The following is a 20928-nucleotide window of genomic DNA, read 5'->3' as shown; positions in this document are numbered from 1 at the left end:
TATTAACGTATATTTTCATAGCTATGAGGGAAATACTCAATAGTGTATTTTACGTACTTCTTACAAATTCTTTACAATCAGTGTTTGGTAAGTAAATATATCAAAATTATTTTAATCATAGAAAAATGAATAAGAATAGAGTAGTGTGTACCTCTACCTTGTGACCTTTTACTGTTATTTTGATTTATTGCATTTCTTATAACTTCTCAATTCATAGAATTACACAAATCTTATCAGTACATTATTTGATTATCCATATATAACATGCGTCGGATAGAAATATAGAAATCTACCTTATGCTAGTGAACGTATACATGTACATGTCTCAGACTCTATTTTTTTAATTTTCAAATACGAAATCAAAGATAAACTATGGTCTGTTTTGTAAGGTTCTTGTAACAACTAAATTTATTAACCGTTAAAGACTTTTCGTAGGTAATTTTTTCATCCCGAAATAGATTACCAGATGTATTGATATTCATTTATATAAGGTCAATACCTACGAAGCTCATATCATGCATATTTGTTTTTATTACTGCAGCAGGAGAAAAGGGTAATCAGGTATTTTACTCCACATAACGGAACAGTCACGTCAGATTGGACAAAAAAAGGCATTGCTTTTGAAAGGCCGGTCCACATTTTCTGATCCAATTGGGGTATCCATCATGTTGTGTATGCTAAGTTTAATCTGAAGTTAAGTGGTAAGCAGATATTCAAATATAAAATTGTAAAAAAAATGGTTGCAGTTGTTCAAGGTTCGAGTAAATTACTTCACCTTTACCTTTGCGTCATCACCCCGATATCATAAGTAACACATATTGTACATTTAAACAACATCATATGTGTCAAGAAAATCAACAAAAATGTACGTCTGTGGTAATAGAATAACAATCGAGTGGAATAGTTTGCTCTTAACCACACAAAATTAAAAAGAGCTGGTTGTAAACATTAATAATTCAATATGGACGATTTCCGACACATTGAAGAGGAAGCTCCGATGAGAATATCTTAAATAAATTGGTTATACAATGCTTTGTATTTTGTATAACCACTACGAGTATTTTATTAGAGCCAAAACTTTAGACTTTAGTGATCTTCTCCTGGGATCAGAAAATCCTTAGTTTGTCCAAAAAATTCAAAAAAGTTTTGTAAACAGGAAATTTATATAAAATAAAAAGACCATATAATTGATATTCATGTCAACACCGAATAAACTCATCATAGATACCAGGAATAAAATTTAATATTTACGCCAGACGCGCGTTGCGTCTACAAAAGACTCAGCAGTGACGCTCGAATCACATTTTTTTATAAAGGCCAAATAAAGTACGAAGTTGGACCAAAAATCCCTAATGTTTTGCCAAATACAGCTAAGGTAATCTATTCCTGAGGTAGAAAAGCCTTTCAAAGTTTTGTTAACAGTTGATTTATAATTATAAATATATCAATGATAACTCAAGTCAACACAGAAGTACTGACTACTGGGCTGGTGATAACCTCGTATAACAGTTGTGTTGATATACAGTTGAATTTCGGATTTTCAATATACAGGTGAATATCGGATCTTCAATACACAGGTGAATATTGGATCTTTTATATACAGGTGAATATCTTCAATATACAGGTGAATATCGGATCTTCAATATACAGGTGAATATCGGATCTTCAATATACAGGTGAATATCGGATCTTCAATATACAGGTGAATATCGGATCTTCAATATACAGGTGAATATCGGATCTTCAGTATACAGGTTAATATCGGATCTTCAATATACAGGTGAATATCGGATCTTCAATAAACAGGTAAATATCGGATCTTCAATAAACAGGTGATTATCGAATCTTCAAATCTTGTTATGTTGAGTAACCACACTCCATAGTGTGAATGGTTTAAATGGTGTAGAAAGCTACAGACGCATCAATTAGATCAGGTGAAGTGGCTCGCTGATACATGCGTATATGTATAAAAGAAGTTGTAAAGTATGATGTCAATATCAATTACCAAACAATAGTAAACATCTATCTAGAAAGCAGTATACTTCCTCCTACAAAAGACATGTAGCAATTTAATATTTCAATCTCTTGATTGTCCTTTATATTTGTGTTATGTTTTAAGAAAAAACCAAAACAAGCAATCAGCGTATCAGCTGCGTCAAATAGAAATCGGCCTTATGCAACATCACGTATACTTACGTATGCGTAATGGACTTTGGTTGAATTTGGAACATTCAAATACGAACTTAAAGATAAACTTAGTCTGTTTTAGCGTTCTTAATAAAAACCAAGTTTTTAAAACAGCTACAGACATTTTATAAATATTTCTCCAACCAAAAATATATTAGTTTAACATTGCAATATAAACGGAAGGTCTGGCTACGCATAAAACAGGTTCATTTTTTCTCTAAAGTCCTTTACCACGTCAAGAAAAATGACAGTTGTTATCAAGTAGTCCGTTTCAATGTATGTTGAATTTTGTTTGTGTTGCAGGTCAGTGCTTCTGTTCCGTTGTTTCCTACTTATATTGGATGTATTTCCTTCGGATTAGGATTGTAATTGTTTAACCTGAATTGTTTTTCGCTTAATCGATTTATGACTATTGAACATAGGTATACTTTCGTTGGCTTATTTAACATGTTTAACAGGACTATCAATATGCATTTGCATTTCATCTCCGATTCAGGACATATATATAAACAGTTAAAAGACAATTAAAACATTCAGATGTATCAAACGATCAGTATCGACGAGATGATTCCTGGCATGATTAGTTTATTTTAAATGTTAACTCTCCATCTTTTATTCACTATCATTATACCATCAAAGCATACACAAAGAACCCACACAATATTATACACATACGTAGAAAAAAAGTACTAAACTTTAAAATAGCAAATACCAATTTGAAAGTAAATACACAATAATTGTATAAAACATCTAAGAAGAAACGGAATGGTCACAATTCAAAGCAATTAACCTACAGACAAGAATGTGTTGCTACACTGAATAAAAAGTTTCACTTATAGGTAAAATGTATGAACTATCCGACATATTATAAGAATTGTAATCAAGCTAGGAAGTTGGAATATCAGTGTAAGAATAATTAAATTAAATACGGTTTTAATTTAAAGCATCCAATCATATTACTTCCTATATTATTTCAGGAAATTGTGTTTTAAGCATAAAATTTAACGAAATCATAAGACAAGTATCAATATTGAATAACAAAGTTCTAATATTTTGACCAATGAATGTTAATGATGAAAAGAGAAATCAGGTTGCAATGCATAGACACATGTACTAATAGGTATAATCACTATCCGACCATGTATGTTTACTTGTGTTAATATGTCTTAATATTTAGTTAAGCCATTTCAATTGATGTTTTATTGTGTATCTTTCTATGTTGTGATGCTACACTATTGTTTCAGGTAAGGGTGAAATGTAATTGCCTATCAACATGTTTAAACTCGCTGCACTTGTTTGCACCTGTCAAAGGTGAGGAACCTGATGTTCAATAGTATGTTTATGTGGTTTTTAAGTGTTTCTCGTTTCTCGTTTTTTTTTTATATAGATTAATCCGTTTGGTTTCCCATTTGAATGTTTTTACACCAGTAATTTGTGGGACCTTTATATATTACTCTTCGGTGTGAGCCAATGCTCCGTGTTGAAGACCTGGTTTATTTCAATTACAAATTGTGGTTTGGTTGGAGAGTTGGCACTCATTTCACATCTTCTTATATCTATCTAGTAAGACTGATCAATTTATTTAGACAGTTTGATCCGTATTGTTAGTAGAATTATTATGATCTTGAATGTAAATTTCACATGACACTTGCTCTATTATCATGATTATTTCAGGAAATGGTTCTATGAACATTGCATTGAACAAAAACGCAACACAAGTATCAACATTTAATGATAACGTTTCAAGATTTGGACCAATGAATGCTAATAATGGAAACAGAAATCAGGTGGCAACTAATGGTGACTGTACGCACACTACTGATACAGATCCTGTGAAATGGTGGACGGTAGATTTTGGAAATATGTATACTATTGAAAGCGTTCACATTTATGCAAGAAAAGATTGTTGTCGTGAGTCTAATTTTTTTACTATTTGTTCCAAAGTTATAGAAAACTTTTTTTTTGTTGAATAAACTTTTTGTCCATTTAAATTCGTTCATGACAATTCCCGTATACTGTTTTCCTCTGATTTTGCTATCATGATGGTGAGAAACATATTGAGCAAGGCGGCTCATGCAAGCACCTAATATTATGTTCATGTTGCTTAGTCTTTTGTTACCTTCGTAGACTTTTATAGACTATTGTCTGTCTTTTCGTAGAAGTTTTTTTTTTTGCCTTTGTGTTTTTAATTTATTATCTTATCGTCCTTCTTTTTACCATTTTTCTTTTATTACTCTATTTGCCTTTGTTTGGGTTGGTTTTGTATATGTTTATACATGGCAACCTGTTTGTTGTGTGTATGTATCACTCCACAGACTTGTATTGCAAACCCTTGATAAAATCGAGGAACGAATACAGATTAAAGCGTGTGTGTCTCTTTTGACATCCATTTTTCTTGGCATAAAAAATATTAGTTACATAAATATTTTAAATGTAAATACATTTATTATTTTTGTTGTTGATGTATTGACACACAGTACCTTTTTCAAATTGGCGCTTCTCCGTAGTATTGCACTCTGGTAAAACTTGTAAATAAGACCAACTTGTATGAGACAGTTAAGCACCTAGAGATTTTTATCTAAAGGCAATAGTTGGATAACGACCTGATAACGATCGACCAATTTGTGATGGTGTTACACATTTCATCATAATTGAATAATTGATTGTTGGTTGCATTACGTCCAGTGGTTATCGAAAAGATGAAATTATAAAGTTTTGTTTAATATAACGAATGTTTACATAGGTGTAATTATGTTTGACAAAGTATGTTAAATGATTAAATGCATACTCATTCACATAATACAAATTGAAAAGTAATGATACACTTTCAATCTGGAAAAAATGTGGGTTAAAAATAATTCAATTCCTTAAATGATAGTACTGGTTTCGTATTTCGCAATATTCACCTATGATATTGTATGGAAATATTCAATACATTTATTCATAAGAACATCGTTTTTATTTCAATGTGAATGTATAGGACACACAGACGGTATTAACCAGTGTTCCATAAGGGAAAACAAATTTTCAATTTGAAATCCCAGATATAATTCGTGTTCTTCAGTAAGATATTTTTGCATATTCTTAGACACAGGGACAAAAATATACTAAGAAAGGGAGATGTATTATTGTCAAACTGTAATCCAAGCGATAACAATTTCTTTGTGACTATAAACTCGTACTTATCGCCAATCTTTGAACAGTCTGATACCAAGGGCTACAGTAAGGTTAGCATGCATCACAATCTTATATAACACATTGATGACATTTGCCCCAGAAGGTTATTAATTCATGATTTGTCAACATGAAATTCAGGGTATAACAATATAACGTTGGAACAGTAAGGATATACTAAAGAATTTTCATTTTCAATCTCAGTATTTACTTGTGCGCCGGAAAGGTTTTGATTCAAGTAAAGGTTATATTATCAATATTTCAATAGTATAACAAGTGTTCCGATATGTAATGAATCATTTTCCACAATTGTCTCAGATATGAAAACAAGTACTAGTAAAACTGATAAATCATAAATGATGTAAATTGTATTTCAGTTGAACGGCACAGCGACTTTGAAATACGAGTACATAATACATCTGATTGGAGTAGTCAGTATTGTCTGTGCTATAAGCAAGTTGGACAGGCACCTACTGAAATGAACATAAACTGCAATGACGGTCTTTCGGGAAAATATTTGACAGTATATAAAAAAGATGATTATCACCATTTTCCTTTGTCATTGTGTGAAGTAGAGGTTTATGGAAATGAAGTTACTGGAAAAACAGTTAATACAAATGCTTTGAAGCCAACAACCGAAATAACCACTATTACAAATCAAATACGACAAATGACTACCAATACCCGCAATATCCAACCAAAAGGTATAGCGTAGAATTATATATTTTAAATTAATATCTAACTGTCCGACCCTGTTGTATTCAAACTCATTCCTAAAATAGCTTTCATAAAACAGACTCGGTCTCATTTGGTTTTTTTTCAATCTTATTTGGGACTAGATGATGCCTATATCCCTCCATTCATGTTTAGAAGGTTCAATCACAGTTAAGGTGTATCCATTGAATAATGCAAATTCTGTGCAGTTTTACTTTGATGATTATTTTTTTATTTCAATTACAAAATTGAAATACAATAGCACTTTATAGATATTTTATTTGTGAGCATTGTTCCAGATACCCTTTCTCATAGACGCTCAAAGACACACATTTGGTGGACAGTAATATATAAGTACCGAAAAAGATTTTGTAATGAATGGGTGGCTCCATTGTTGAATGATTGATTGGTTGCTTGATTAATCGATGGTTTATTGTCCAATTGAAAATATTTTATGCAAATTCTGGATAAGAGCAAATTATCAACAAACTAAATTGGTCTTCTGAGAAAGGAGGAAATTTCAACAGAAACTCTATATGAAGGTGTATTGCATATTGGCTGATATTAACTTGCGCGACCTATGCCTAATATGCATTGTTGTGAAAACTAAAAAAAACATAAAAATAAAAATAAAAGCATTTTTTTCTTTCAGAAAACATGAACATGTGTCTCTGCAAGCGATCGGCCAGTGACATTTATCAACAACAAAACCATAACTACTCAAAAGAAGAGAGACAGTTTCTGATAAATGAAAGAATCAAATTACTACAAAAAGAACTAAAAATTGACAAATCGAAATTGTCAAGTACGAGAAGAAAGAAGACATGCGCAGAAGATGATCGAAGGTCCTCCCAACACTTAGGATTTATAGGAATAATTTTACTTGTTTCTATCATGGGGTGCATTGTTTTGAGTGACTTAGTTGATCTGATAAGATTTATAAACAAACCGCGTTGTAGATGGTGTATGCGAAAAAGAAAAAAGAAAAAAAGAGATTGAGATTATTGTATTTTAAACAAAAAGATTGTTGTAAACTTTTCTACAGTAAAAATAAAGGAAAATGAATGTTTATAATAATTCTTCGACTTGCTCAATACTTGTATATGAAAAAAAACATACCATACATAAAACAAGACTAGTTCCTTTGCCTGTGTGTAATATTCAAAGCATGTATGATATTTTGGTCATTTTTGGTATTGAATGACATTTGAATAATAATTGTAGAACACTTTGTGACATACAATTTAAAATAACAAAAGGTATGAATTTTAAAAAAGAGCGGTTCGTTTTGCTTGTTTCCCAGATGTGAGGTTTCTATTTTGCTATGCCAAAAGTTCGGGAAATCAATTAATATTCATCTACAATCAAAGTATGAGTATGATTGTTTTTCTATTTTTTTTTTTATTTTTTTTATTTTCTGCTGTTTTCACAACTTACTCGACTCACAACATTCAGTCGGGTATCTCTGTAAATTAGTTACTGTTTAACCACGGGGGATTATACAGTAACAATTATATCTAATAGATATAGTTAGTTAAACAATACATAGATATATCCGTACAAGACACCAAAATTTGCTGCTGTGCCATGCAATGACTCACGTTATTTTGACTTCAGAATCAAAATAGTGTGACTGCTTGAAATTGGGGTGTTTAATATACTAAACCAATGAGGTATTAAATTAAGTTTATTCCTCATAATAAACAACTCGAATTATAACAGCGCCCCCTTACGACGGCCATTGTCCCCCTGATCGAAATGAGTGAAATAAAGCGACAGGATTATTCGGGTTACATAATAAACAGCTGCGACAATGAGCATGACACACCATAATTCTGCATCTTGAAATTGTTGCAATATTAGGAAGAGGGCGTTTAGAAAGATTTAATTTGAAGTAAATAAAAAGGATTAGGATAAAAAAAATAAAAGTAAGGATATTCTTACATGTAAACATATTGTGCCGGATATGACGGTAAAAAGTCCTATGACTCTGGAATACCAAACTAGAAAAAAAAATTAAAGTCAAGAAATAAGTAATTGGTACAAAGTGTTAAGTGTTTCCTTTTAGGTCCCTTTTTCCTAAACGGTTGATGATCGTTGATTAGTACCATTATCACCATTTTCAATCCTAACCGCCATTTATTTTTATGAAACCTAATGATTTAATTTCATAGACATCCATGGACTGGTATTTAAGTTATTGTCAAGAAACCAGGAAATCCTTTTATTTTGCCCTTATTTTTTAAACGGGTAAACCGTAACCTTTACAGTCCTTACCTTCCTTTTGAGGTATGTACCATGGTGGTAGATCTATACACTTATACTCCATTTATGAGGTTTGGCTAGCCACGTGCACAAAACCAAGATCTACCCACCATTTTTTTCATAAAATGTCCTGTACCAAATAAAGAAAATAGCAGTTGTTATGTTATAGTTTGTTTCTGTGTGTGTTGCATTGTCGATTTTGTTCGTTAACCTTCAGGGGTTTGTTTTGTTGTTTCGTTGTTTTCCTCAAATAGTTGATGTGTTTACTTCGGTTTTAGTTTGTATCCCGGATTTTTTTTTATGACTTTTGAACAGTGATATACTACTGTTGCCATTATTTGTATCTAGCTAAACCTCTTCATGTAGGGGAGTCGCGTAAAATTCCATTATATTGACAACGCTGTGTGAACAAAACAAACATACACAATAGGTAAAAATAGTCATAATAAGGGGTACAGCAGTCCACATTTTGTTACAATCTTAGTCAAATTTCTGTTGGATTTAAAGTTTATTCAGCGATGTATCAAGACCAAATTCTAAATTTCAAACCACTTTACAGTTTTCTAAATTGAGAACAACAACTTAATGCCAGCATGTATGATGCTCTGCTTAGCTAGTAAGTATTTAGAATCCAGTTTAATTAATCGCAGCCGCAGTCGCGAACTCTTTTCCTGTTATGTTACTTACCAAGTTGGACTTATCAACGGATGTGTATAAACATGAACAAAACTTCTTGTTCCACATGTGCATGCAAAAGATCAACCCGATGTATGATATGGCTCGTGTTGCTCAGTAATAAGTTTTCTATATTGTGTTTGTATAGTGTTTAAGTTGTCCTTTGGTCGTTTTCGTTTTTGTCTTAGCGCTGTTGACATGAGTTTGATCTCCCTGCAGTATCCATCGTCTCTCTTTAATCGGGATTGGATATTCATTTTGAAAATCATCATGCCATTTCAAATGATTGTACGGAATTAGTCAACATTCGATATAATACACCTGTATGCGTCATAAGCACCCAACCAAGACCTTGAAATATTGTTTAAGAATATATTCCTACCATTCAATTACAAATAGTATATCCAATGAAAATCAGGCATTGCCGAAAAAGTTGAAAAGTATAACATACTTATACTACGACAACAGCTAACTACTCCACAAAATAGACACAACGAACAAAACAAATAACACATAGTCTAGATATTATAAATTGTTACAGAGACATACTTCAGCGGGGTTCAACCAGTTTAGCATGAAACGTAATTTGTCATTGAGTATGTTATCCAAATGGTGGTTGAAGATACACGAAGCTAGCGTTAAATGTAGATAATGCAGTTTTTTTAATACTATAATAGACAAAAAAGCTGTATCACTGTTCTCTATAGACTGATAAAGTCCAGGTTCGAGTTCTTGGTGTGTTCTATAGTCTTTCCTGTTATTGTTTCTGTTCCTAAACAGACCAACAAGTTGCAAATTATCCAAAGAGGGCTGATACCGTTGTTGGTGCTCAATAAATTCTAATTATTTTCGGTCGAATGCTTTTCACCATGTAATGATTCATTAATAAAATTGAGAATGGAAATATGGAAGGTGTCAAAGAGACAACAACCCGACCATAGAAAAAACAACAGCAGAAGGTCACTAACAGGTCTTCAATGTAGCGAGACATTTCCGCACCCGGAGGCGTCCTTCAGCTGGCCCCTAAACAAATGTATACTAGTTCAGTGATATTGAACGCCATACTAAATTCTGAAATGTACAAAAGAAACTAAAATAAAAAAAAAATACAAGACTAACAAAGGCCAGAGGCTCCTGACTTGGGACAGGCGCAAAAATGCGGCGGGGTTAAACATGTTTATGAGATCTCAACCCTCCCCCTATACCTCTAGCCAATGTAGAAAAGTAAATGCATAACAATACGCACGTTTAAAATTCAATTCAAGAGAAGTCCGAGTCTGAATTCAGAAGATGTAACCAAAGAAAATAAACAAAATGACAATAATACATAAATAACAACAGACTACTAGCAGTTAACTGACATGCCAGCTCCAGACTTCAATTAAACTGATTGACAGATTATGATTGCATCATATGAATATCAGGCACAATCCTTCCCGTTAGGGGTTTAGTACCATACCATCATAACATATATGAGAAGAACATAACCCGTGTCATGCCAACAACTGTTTTTTGAATAAATGTGTTTAGTTCCGATGCAAAGACCCTATAAGTGAATCAATATTAACGCCCAAATAAGCAATCTTTAGTGAACTGACAACAGTATCGTAACTATATCCCTTCTTGATAAGTCTATTTAAAGGTTTTGTTAGTTTCTGAGGTGAATACTGACATTTTTGTGCTTTATAAAGAATATTTCTATAAAAAATTGAATGTGAAATACCTGAACGTATAAGAAGTCTGCATGTTGAGCTATATTTACGAATGATGTCCTTATACCGATGATAAAATTTAGTAAATGTTTTGACTAGTTTGTGATATCGAAAACCCTGGTGTAATAATTTTTCAGTAATACATAAATTTCTCTCGTTAAAATCTAAAACATTGTTACATACACGAGCGAATCGTACAAGTTGAGATATATAAACACCGTAAGATGGTGACAATGGAACGTCACCATCTAAAAATGGATAATTAACTATAGGAAATGAAAAATCATCTCTTTTATCATAAATTTTAGTATTAAGCTTTCCGTTAGTGATATAGATATCAAGATCGAGGAAAGGCCAGTGGTCATTGTTAGTATTAGCTTGAGTAAGTTCAACAGGATAAATTTCTTTAGTATACATACTGAAGTCGTCATTATTGAGAGCCAAAATGTCATCCAAATATCTAAAAGTATTATTAAATTTGTTTATGAGATGTTGTTTCGATGGGTCTTTGCTGATTTTTGTAAATTGTAACTCATAGCAATACAAAAACAGGTCCGCAATAAGTGGTGCACAATTATTCCATTACATGCATATTCATCTTATAATGTATAATTTGGCAGATCTATATTATTGAAATAGTTTATCGTCATTTAAAACGAAACTTCGTGTTATTTGAACGACCATGTACACATGCTATCAAGGACAATTTAACGTAGTTTCATTTTCGAGTGTATTTGTAAGGAATATTAAGGAAATGTGCCTTAATGACAAGAAAGGAACATCAAAGTTCAACAAACTAATGATCACTAATATCTTCCCTGCAATGTGTCCAGACCCAAGGGATACATAGAATTCACCCACCAACTATAATGCTATAGGTGCAGATTATTTAATTGCCTTATCCCATAATACACATTTTTGTTCAAGGTGGCAGCTGCAGCACGCCTCTGGGCCGGATTTCCTCGCTGAAGACCCTTAGGGCTTTGGCTGTGTTTTGCTTTATCGCCGGGTTGTTTCCACTGGATTCCACATTTCCATCGTGAATTTCATTTCTCAAAGTAATAAATCTCAAAGATGGGTTATTTTAGGCGTTTATTATTTTGTATTGCTCTTTTGCTTTTAGAACAGTCTCTGCTAAATTCAATCAACGTTTCCAACTCTACAACTTTTATTGCACTTGCAATGATTATCTGGTATTAAGCAAGTCTCCATTACCATAATTATGAGAAGAGAAAAAAACTGTATACTGTTTAAAGGGAGAAACACTCCTTAAATATCATGATTATGAATAAGTTGAATTTTTATTAATTCAATAATCAACTGTGTCTTTCGAACGATATCCCAATTGTAGTTTATGAATTAGATAACTCACACAATTCCACACGATATGTCTTTATTATGAGTAAATCAAATACTATTAGCCTTCAAATTGCAATAAAAAGTGTAAATTAGATGTTTAGAGGTTAAGGATGTTCGCTTGTCATGTTTTGAAAGGTCAAAAACTGTGCGTCATATGTTCAACATTTATATGCCACGAACTTCTAAGAGTTTAAACTTATATTAAAATTCTGTACTACCGCTACCTTCACTTTCTGTCTTCCTCATTTTTCAATTTTCACAACTACCATGTGTTTTTATACTGGTAACATTCCCAAGTTATGACTCTATGAGGTGAAACATAGAGATCATATTTGGGAACTAGTACGTAAACAAAACAAAATATCTATGAATATCATATATCTCCCAAAAAGAGGCGTGGCTTGAGAAACAGCTGTATTTACAAAGTGAAACCTATATTGCATACTGTTTGTTGTCAGTAGCATCAATATAAAAGTGATATCATTAATAAATAAAGTGAGATTCCCGATATAGTAAGCTTATGTATGACAGCTTGATAGAACATAATCCATCAGTCTTAGTGTGACATTGAACTGCCCTGTTACATAATAAAACGATGCGTATAACAACCAACCCGATACTGCACCAGTCTTAGTGCCATCTTGTAAATGTCTTTGATAACATTTGTGTATGTTGTAATTGCTACCTTTAGTGTTTGGCGGTGGTAGTAGTTGTGCTATAATTTGACTGCTTTGAGCATAATAATATTTGCATACATCAACAATAAATGTAGATGATTCGGACTTAATTAAAGATTCAATAAATGCCAGTTTTTTATAACTTATTGAAATTTCTGTTTCTCGCGCTTTTATTGCATCTATCCTGTAAAATAGAAAGTCCAACATAGTTGACGAAGATTCACTGTTTTTTACTAATAAACTGCGATTGTCAGTCGGAAATAAATTCAATCCATCAATTCCTCCAGACTGTTTACCCCCAAGTACACGTAGTAAAATCGTATTGTTACTCTCATTTATCTTTCCTTGGAACATATTGTGTTCAGGTATAAAATAGTTTGGACAGTAGCAAATGTTTACCCATGTTATCAATTTATTTAGACAAAGCGAAAAACAATAACTCAAATTAGTTAATTGAAATCTGTTAATATCAAGTTCCTCTGAGACCCAGAATAAAGCCGTCTTCAGAAAATATGAACACAATAAATCTTTGACCTCATCATGTGTGTTAATGACATGCTTTAACATCAATTTGAGTAGACCGTAACATAAGTATTGAGTAAAATTAAACGAATGTACAAACATTTTTTCTGCCACAGAGAAAGAAAATCTCCATAAAAAGATATCATCTGAAACAGTCTTGGGTCCTATAGGTACTATCAATCACCCGTAATGTATTATCTTGTCAATTACGAAATTAGGTGGTCATTGCCATCGATGACGGAATGCCCAGGAATTTACGTTTTGAGGTAGATATTTACTCCTTAGACAAAATGCTATATCGACAGTCAGTTCTCGGGGTGACTAACATGGACCGTGTGAATATAACGGCAAATTACAATTATTTGTCTTAAATATATTAAGAAAGTTGTTCACAGGTAGATACTCATTTTTAGCGTTACACTTGCATGACTTGAGTCTAGTAAATCCAGGATGATAAATGTCTGTCTTCATTACTAATTCGATACGATTTATTGGTTTTTAATACTAGTATTACATGCATTCTGTATCACGTAAATTTGTCTAATAACGTACATTATATCTATGTCACTGCCTGGTAAATCAATTCCTTCTGCCAAACTTCCACTTGATATTTGTGTACGATCAAGCATACATGCATTGATATACATATCAAATAAAATAAATAATCGTTGTCTTTTTCGTATATCTATTTCAGTCCCAACTATTTGTACTAATTGTTCGTATAAGTATTTCTCCCTCGGATCATTGCCGCGACAGAACATGTCACCTATAAAAAAATACATGTTAACTTGTTAATCATAAAACAATAAAGTGACGTAAATAGAAAATTATCTCCCCTCAATTTATTCCGTGCAATCGTGCTGATCAGAAAGTCATGAATGTTATTTAGCATTTGACGACAGGTATGACAATTTACAACCAAATGGAACAATTCTTTTCACGTTGGCTATTTCGTCCTCGGGCAATCACCGGTCTATTATTTATCACTATTGCTTAAAAGTAACACTAGCTACGAAAAATATACAAAATAAAAATTATGATTCTTTTGTTCAATCTTTAATGAAAGTGTAAAAGTGAAATAATCTTTTGGCAGCAAGTAAGGTTCAATTTTGTCACAATAAGCTAAGAAACATTGATAATGAATTCTTCCCTTGCAAATGAATAACTCGACCGAATTGAATCCGTATTTATGTGAACTTCAGTTTAACCCCTTGGCTAGGGATGAATATCGTATACATTGTGTGGGTTCAATTATTTAAAAGAAAAGCATGCCAACATTGAAAGTGAAACAAAGGTAAATCATTTGATTGATTGATTTTGATTCACTAAAATTCATTCTTTTACAGGTAAAAACGATGATTAACATATATTTTTTACTTTATAATATGAAATTAAACAGACATAGAAAAATACAAATGCACGAGTCTGATATATATTTTTATCTATATTTATGTTTATATCGCGTATATGGCAATTGGAGGTCTTCGGGGGTCAATTCGACAGTTGATTAGATGGCGTCTAGACTTACATACCCATGAAAATAAGCTATATATTATCGAGCTTATGCCCGATATATTGTTTATTTTAGACCTTTTTATTATTTGGATAAATGTTTTACATTGTTATAAATCAAATATGAAAATTTTAGTCAAATCGGTGAACATGAATTGACAGCTAGTGCCCCTTTTACATGTTCAAAAACATTGAAGCGTCTTGGTTATTTGTATTTAATGTACTGTCATTAAAATGCTAAATGTTGATAAAGAGTATTCTAAGGCTTGATGCGTAATGTTTTATGTTAATTTTCTATTATTAACTGTTGAATTTTGGCCGTTTGGCAAACAAAGCATTAGATTTTTTTATTGCTTTTAAATGGATTAATTTAGTCAAGCGTGTTTCTCATTTTCCTTTTTAGTGAAGGTGTTGGTTGTTTGTCATTTTCCTTTTTTAGTCAAAGTGTTGGTTGTTTTTTATTTTCCTTTTTTAATCAAAGTGTTGGTTGTTGGTTATTTTACTTTTTTAGTCAAAGTGTTGGTTGTTTGTTATTCTCATTTCTTAGTCAAAGTGTTGGTTGTCTGTCGTTTTCCTTTTTTAGTTAAAGTGTTGGTTTTTTTTTTCATTTTCCTTTTTTAGTCAAAGTGTTGGTTGTTTGTTATTTCCCTTCTTTAGTTAAAGTGTTGATTGTTTGTTATTTCCCTTTCTTAGTCAGATGTTGGCTGTTTGTCATAATCCTTTTGTATATATAAAAAAAGAAGATGTGGTATGATTGCCAATGAGACAACTCTCCAGAAGAGACCAAAATGACACAGGAATTAACAACTGTAGGTCACCGTACGGCCTTCGACAATGAGCAAAGCCCATACTGCATAGTCAGCTATAAAAGGCCCCGAAATGAAAATGTAAAACAATTCAAAAAAGAAAACTAACGGCCTTATGTATGTCAAGGTGTTGGGTGTTTGTCATTTCCTTTTCTTAGTCATTGTGTTGACTGTTTGTCGTTACATTTACTCAGTTAGGTTGTTTGCTGTTTGTCGTTTCACTATCGTAGTCATGGTGTTGGCTGTGCGTCACTTACTTTTAAGTCAACATGCTGGCGGTTAGTCATTTCCTGTTCTAAGTCAAGGTGTTGACTGTTGGTCTCTTCCTTTTTTAGTACTTGTTTTTTGGCTGTTTGTCGTTTCCCTTTCAAAGTCAAGGTGTTGGCTATTGCTTATTTCCTTTTTCGTAGTCATGGTGTTGGGTATTTGACATTTCTCTTTTTTTAGTCAATGAGTTAACTATTTTAGATTTCTCTTTCTGTGACACAGTGTTGGCTGTACAAGAGGGGCGAAAGATACCAGAGAGACAGTCAAACACGAAGATCGAAAATAAAATGACAACGCCAAGGCTAAAAAATTAACAGACAAACAATAGCAGACAAGACGCAACACAGACAACTAAAGACTAATCAACACGAACCCCACCAAAAACAGGGGGTAATCTTGTCATTTCCCTTTCTTTGTCAAGGTGTTGACTGTTTGTTGTTTCCTTATTTGGCCTATGGTTGTCTGTTTGTCTTTGGACTATGGTTTTCTGTTTAAATCCAGATGTCGTTTCCTCTTATAGCTGTTTCTGGATGTTTAGTACATCAACACAATGTTTACGCATGTAATTTTCTAACGTTTTAGAAATGGAATATTAAATGTATTACCTGTATTACAGTCTGTACAGTTCTCTAAGTATTCCAGATATTCTTTTGAAGATTTTTCGGGATATCTAAGGTTCAGTATCCACGGTTCTGCTATTTTCCTTCTTTCTAAACAAGCTTTATACATTCGATCAAACTGTCTAATTGTTAGTCCAAAAACGTCATTGGTGATAATCATTCCTCCATCGAAAGATTGGTGAAGTAATGGTGTATATTTACGCCTTCCACGGTACGAAAAACGTTGTACCCTGTATATTTCCCAGTACGTGGTTTTCCTCATGGCAAAACGATTTTCATCATCAGAATTGTCTTGGTTTTTGTAATTTCCATTCATGATGCCTGGGAGGAAGAAACGATTACATAGATTTAAATATGAATTAAATAGGTGTATGCAATTCATTCACAGTTCTATATCAATGTTCACGTATCGATTATCAGGTAATATATAAGCAGTCCAGGTTGAAAATTTGGTTACTACATTTAAGTCACTAGTTACTGTTATGTTTTTCAATATGTTTTTATATATATATGAAGTATTGTTTCGTGGCTTCAGTTTACAATGTTGTATCTGTTCCGGACCATATGAGTATTTGGATCATATGAGTATATACTCGTTTTGTTGTTAACGGGCCGGACCATAAGCGTATTTGAACCAAAAAGGTATTTTTGCAATAATATGCATTAGAAAATTTAAAAAAAAACAATGATGGCTACATGCAAATGTATTATTTACAATTTAAAAAACATTAAATATTGACGCCAAAGTTAGTTTTCATCGATAATTGTTTTCTTGAATGTTTTCGTAGGGAAAAATTTACTTCCACACGGTACCATAGTCTTTCTTGGGTCCTGGGTTATTCCGATGTGTCTACGGTGTTTGTAAAAAGCTCTAGATCTCCAATATCGTAACATGACTGAAGTACATCATATCACCAGACAACTTTAAAAATTAAACTAGTGTCCAGGCCGGTGACGTCATTCATTTCTTTAAAACAAAAACACGTACAATTATAAAAATTCTGAATTTTGCACTGCTAATGCTAATTATATAAAGTTTCAATAGTAAACAAATTATTAGACTCTTTATCCTGTCTACTTTTACGTTAGTTTATAGTAAAACAGTTGACTTCTTGTGTAACAGTTCATTAAGATATTTTTGGAAGTTATCTTCCCAGGTCGTCATTTTGCCATTCACTCGTAATAACATATCGGTAATGAAAATTAAAAAAAAAATGTCTTTAATATAGTTTTAACTAGTGATGAAATTGTTAATCTTGTTAATCTTGTTATTATCATTTTTTAATAGATCTATAATAAAATGACCTTTGGTAGTGTCTTTTAAATGGCGTGATAACTAGAAGGTTATATGAAGAGTAAAGTATTATAAAAGTAAACCTGTTAATAACCCGACCATATGAGTATATACTCATATACTCATATGGTCATGACCATACACGTATTGTCCAAATACTCATATGGTCCGGAACATTTCCGCAGCGTATCTTTTCTGTGAGAGTATCACTAGCCTAGGAGTCCGCATGTTGTGCCGACATACGTATCATTGATATATATCATTTTCTACTTTATTTATAAATTGTTGACTTATTTGGAGCCTATGAAGACAAAACGCGTGTCTCCGGCAAAGCCAAGTGTTAGCTAGCTATCTTTTAGAAGTTTTATTTCTCAAAGTTACTATTGGTGTACAAGTAATGGTTTCTTTACACTGATTAATGCATGGTTTCTATATCATATATATAAATGTTTTTGAATCAAGGGAGACAATTTGCTCCTTTAGATTTTATTTTAAATCGCTTACGGCCTCGTGTGATAACTTTCTTTGCAAAAAATATATGGTTTCTGTGTAATTTCTTTTTTCTCTGAGATCAGCTCTAAAAATAAGAAAGAAAAAAGTCTCTTCCGGTTTGCATCCAGTGCAATGAAATAGCCTACTGTACACTCATACTGAAAATATAGTGCAATTTCCTTTCACATAAGGTAGATAATAATGTACCTCCAGTTTACAAATGGTGACTTCTGGTGTCATTTATTGTTAATGTATGCTGATTCTAAATATATATAGACTTCAAGTATCTTTCCCTTGAGTAAGTGCAAAAATAGCTACTTCTGTTTTGTACAAGGTCTTTCCGGTTCATTATATATGTCACTTAAAACTTTGCAAAATACCCTTTGGCTTTATCATGTACAAGAATGATCGGTTTACCTTAACTTTAACATTTCTGAAAACTGGAAAGACCTAAACAATAATAAAAACCAAAACAAAACCAATAGATCTTTCCACAGAAAACCTGAAAGACCTAAAAATCAGAGCACTAAAAAACAAAATGTCTTTCCATAGAAAAATGGAAAGACTTTATGATGTAACCACTAACCAAGTTGCGGCACTCATAATCTCAGATTTTCTTGAGATTTAGTCTGTTGGTAGCTATTGATAAACTAACAAGAAAAATAGTGACAACAAATGTGTTTACGGGTCTCCTTGGATTTTGCCTCAAAAATGCATATTTTAAGGATAAAAAATTACCTATTTTAAGCAGTTATCATGCATACATTTCAAGTTTTATGAATATTTTGACTATTGTTCATTAAAATATAACACTTTTTGAGTTAGATGAAAGATAAAAATTATTTCTGACAAAAGGGGAAGAAGGGGGCAGCACTGATTTAAATAGTGGAATTTTCAATGTATTCAAAAAGGCAAGTTATAGGCATTTTGCATGACATAATTTTACACTTTTGCATCCACAACCAATTATACAAAAGTTATAAATGTAAACTATAAAATTGAGAATGGAAATGGGGAATGTGTCAAAGAGACGACAACCCGACCATAGAAAAAAAAACAACAGCAGAAGGTCACCAACAGGTCTTCAATGTCGCGAGAAATTCCCGCACCCGGAGGCGTCCTTCAGCTGGCCCCTAAACAAATATATACTAGTTCAGTGATAATGAACGCCATACTAATTTCCAAATTGTACACAAGAAACTAAAATTAAAATAATACAAGACTAACAAAGGCCAGAGGCTCCTGACTTGGGACAGGCGCAAAAATGCGGCGGGGTTAAACATGTTTGTGAGATCTCAACCCTACCCATATTCCTCTAGCCAATGTAGAAAAGTAAACGAATAACAATACATACATTAAAATTCAGTTCAAGAGAAGTCCGAGTCTGATGTCAGAAGATGTAACCAAAGAAAATAAACAAAATGACAATGATACATAAATAACAACAGACTACTAGCAGTTAACTGACATGCCAGCTCCAGACTACAATTAAACTGACTGAAAGATTATGATTTCATCATATGTACATCAGGCACAATCCTTCCCGTTAGGGGTTGACTGTTCCTAGGAATAATTTATAATTAAAAGGTTTGGGAAATAGGTTGCTATGGTGGTTGCTATGGGAACATACAAGTGTCATTTTGGGTATTTTGAAGAAAAATTTTGACATTGTTATTTAGATAGTTTAAAAATAGTGCAAAAGATAAATCACGTGGGACATGTTGTACATTAAATGACCTGAAAGTTGACATAAAGGTCAAAGGTTATTTACTATAACCTTGACTTTGATCTTCGGTCTTTTTTTATTCAATTTTGTTAGAAATTTTATCAAATAAAACCAAAAAGTATTTAGAAAAAGTGTTTAGACAAAATTTTGCTTACATTTGGTTAGAAAGCAAAATGTCAGAGGTCAAGGTCATGTTAAAAGTTCTTAGCAACGACCCTTACTAGCAACCATACATAGTTGGGTTCAGATTGATACGAACTATGATATACATCCTAATTCAAAATTTAGGGGTCAATATTTTCAACATAAACTTTACCAGCCATTCTCATATAATCAGAAAATGCACAGCAACCATCCTTGTATTGGTGCTTTTCTGAAGTTGAAATTCATTCTTCCATTTAGACTCTTAAATTTCTTTAAAGGACAGGTATTGTGTTTCTTAAATAATTCACATACATGAGTTTTCTCATGTACATTTCAGTTAATCGCCAGCCAGCAACTTTGTTTCCTGTTCTTACTTAAATTACAAATGCTGTTTTTTCCAAAGTATTTTATCAATTTTACGAGAAAATACCAGTTGAATCATTATATCATTTACTAGGGGACTCGTGTTTTACTTTTATGTTCTTAATCTTGAATCTTCAATGCATGTATAAGTACCCGGCCACGTCTACTTGTATGTTTGTCCATCTGATGAGTTAAGCCTTTTTCAACTGATTTTTATAGTTCGTTCTTATGTTGTACTGTTATACCACTGTCCCAGGTTAGGGGGAGGGTTGGGATCCCGCTAACATGTTTAACCCCGCCACATTATTTATGTATGTGCCTGTCCCAAGTCAGGAGCCTGTAATTCAGTGGTTGTCGTTTGTTTATGTGTTACATATTTGTTTTTCGTTCATTTTTTTTACATAAATAATGCCGTTAGT

At 32.5% G+C, this 20928-nt stretch overlaps 1 protein-coding gene across 1 annotated transcript in view; it reads left to right on the top strand.

Annotated features, from left to right (window-relative positions):
* LOC143055245 (fucolectin-4-like) overlaps positions 1 to 20928 on the top strand; it is a 66308-nt gene continuing 45380 nt past the window's right edge. Inside the window, exons 1-2 of the mRNA XM_076228378.1 lie at positions 1 to 87; positions 3862 to 4098. Coding sequence (XP_076084493.1) covers positions 24 to 87; positions 3862 to 4098 — 301 coding nt within the window. The 5' untranslated portion in view covers positions 1 to 23. The remainder of the gene's footprint in view (positions 88 to 3861; positions 4099 to 20928) is intronic.

This window comes from Mytilus galloprovincialis, chromosome 12 (genome assembly GCF_965363235.1).
Source record: "Mytilus galloprovincialis chromosome 12, xbMytGall1.hap1.1, whole genome shotgun sequence".
Taxonomy (NCBI): Eukaryota; Metazoa; Mollusca; class Bivalvia; order Mytilida; family Mytilidae; genus Mytilus; species Mytilus galloprovincialis.
The sequence above is the reverse complement of the archived record's forward strand: the minus strand, read 5'-3'. Positions and strand labels throughout refer to the sequence as shown.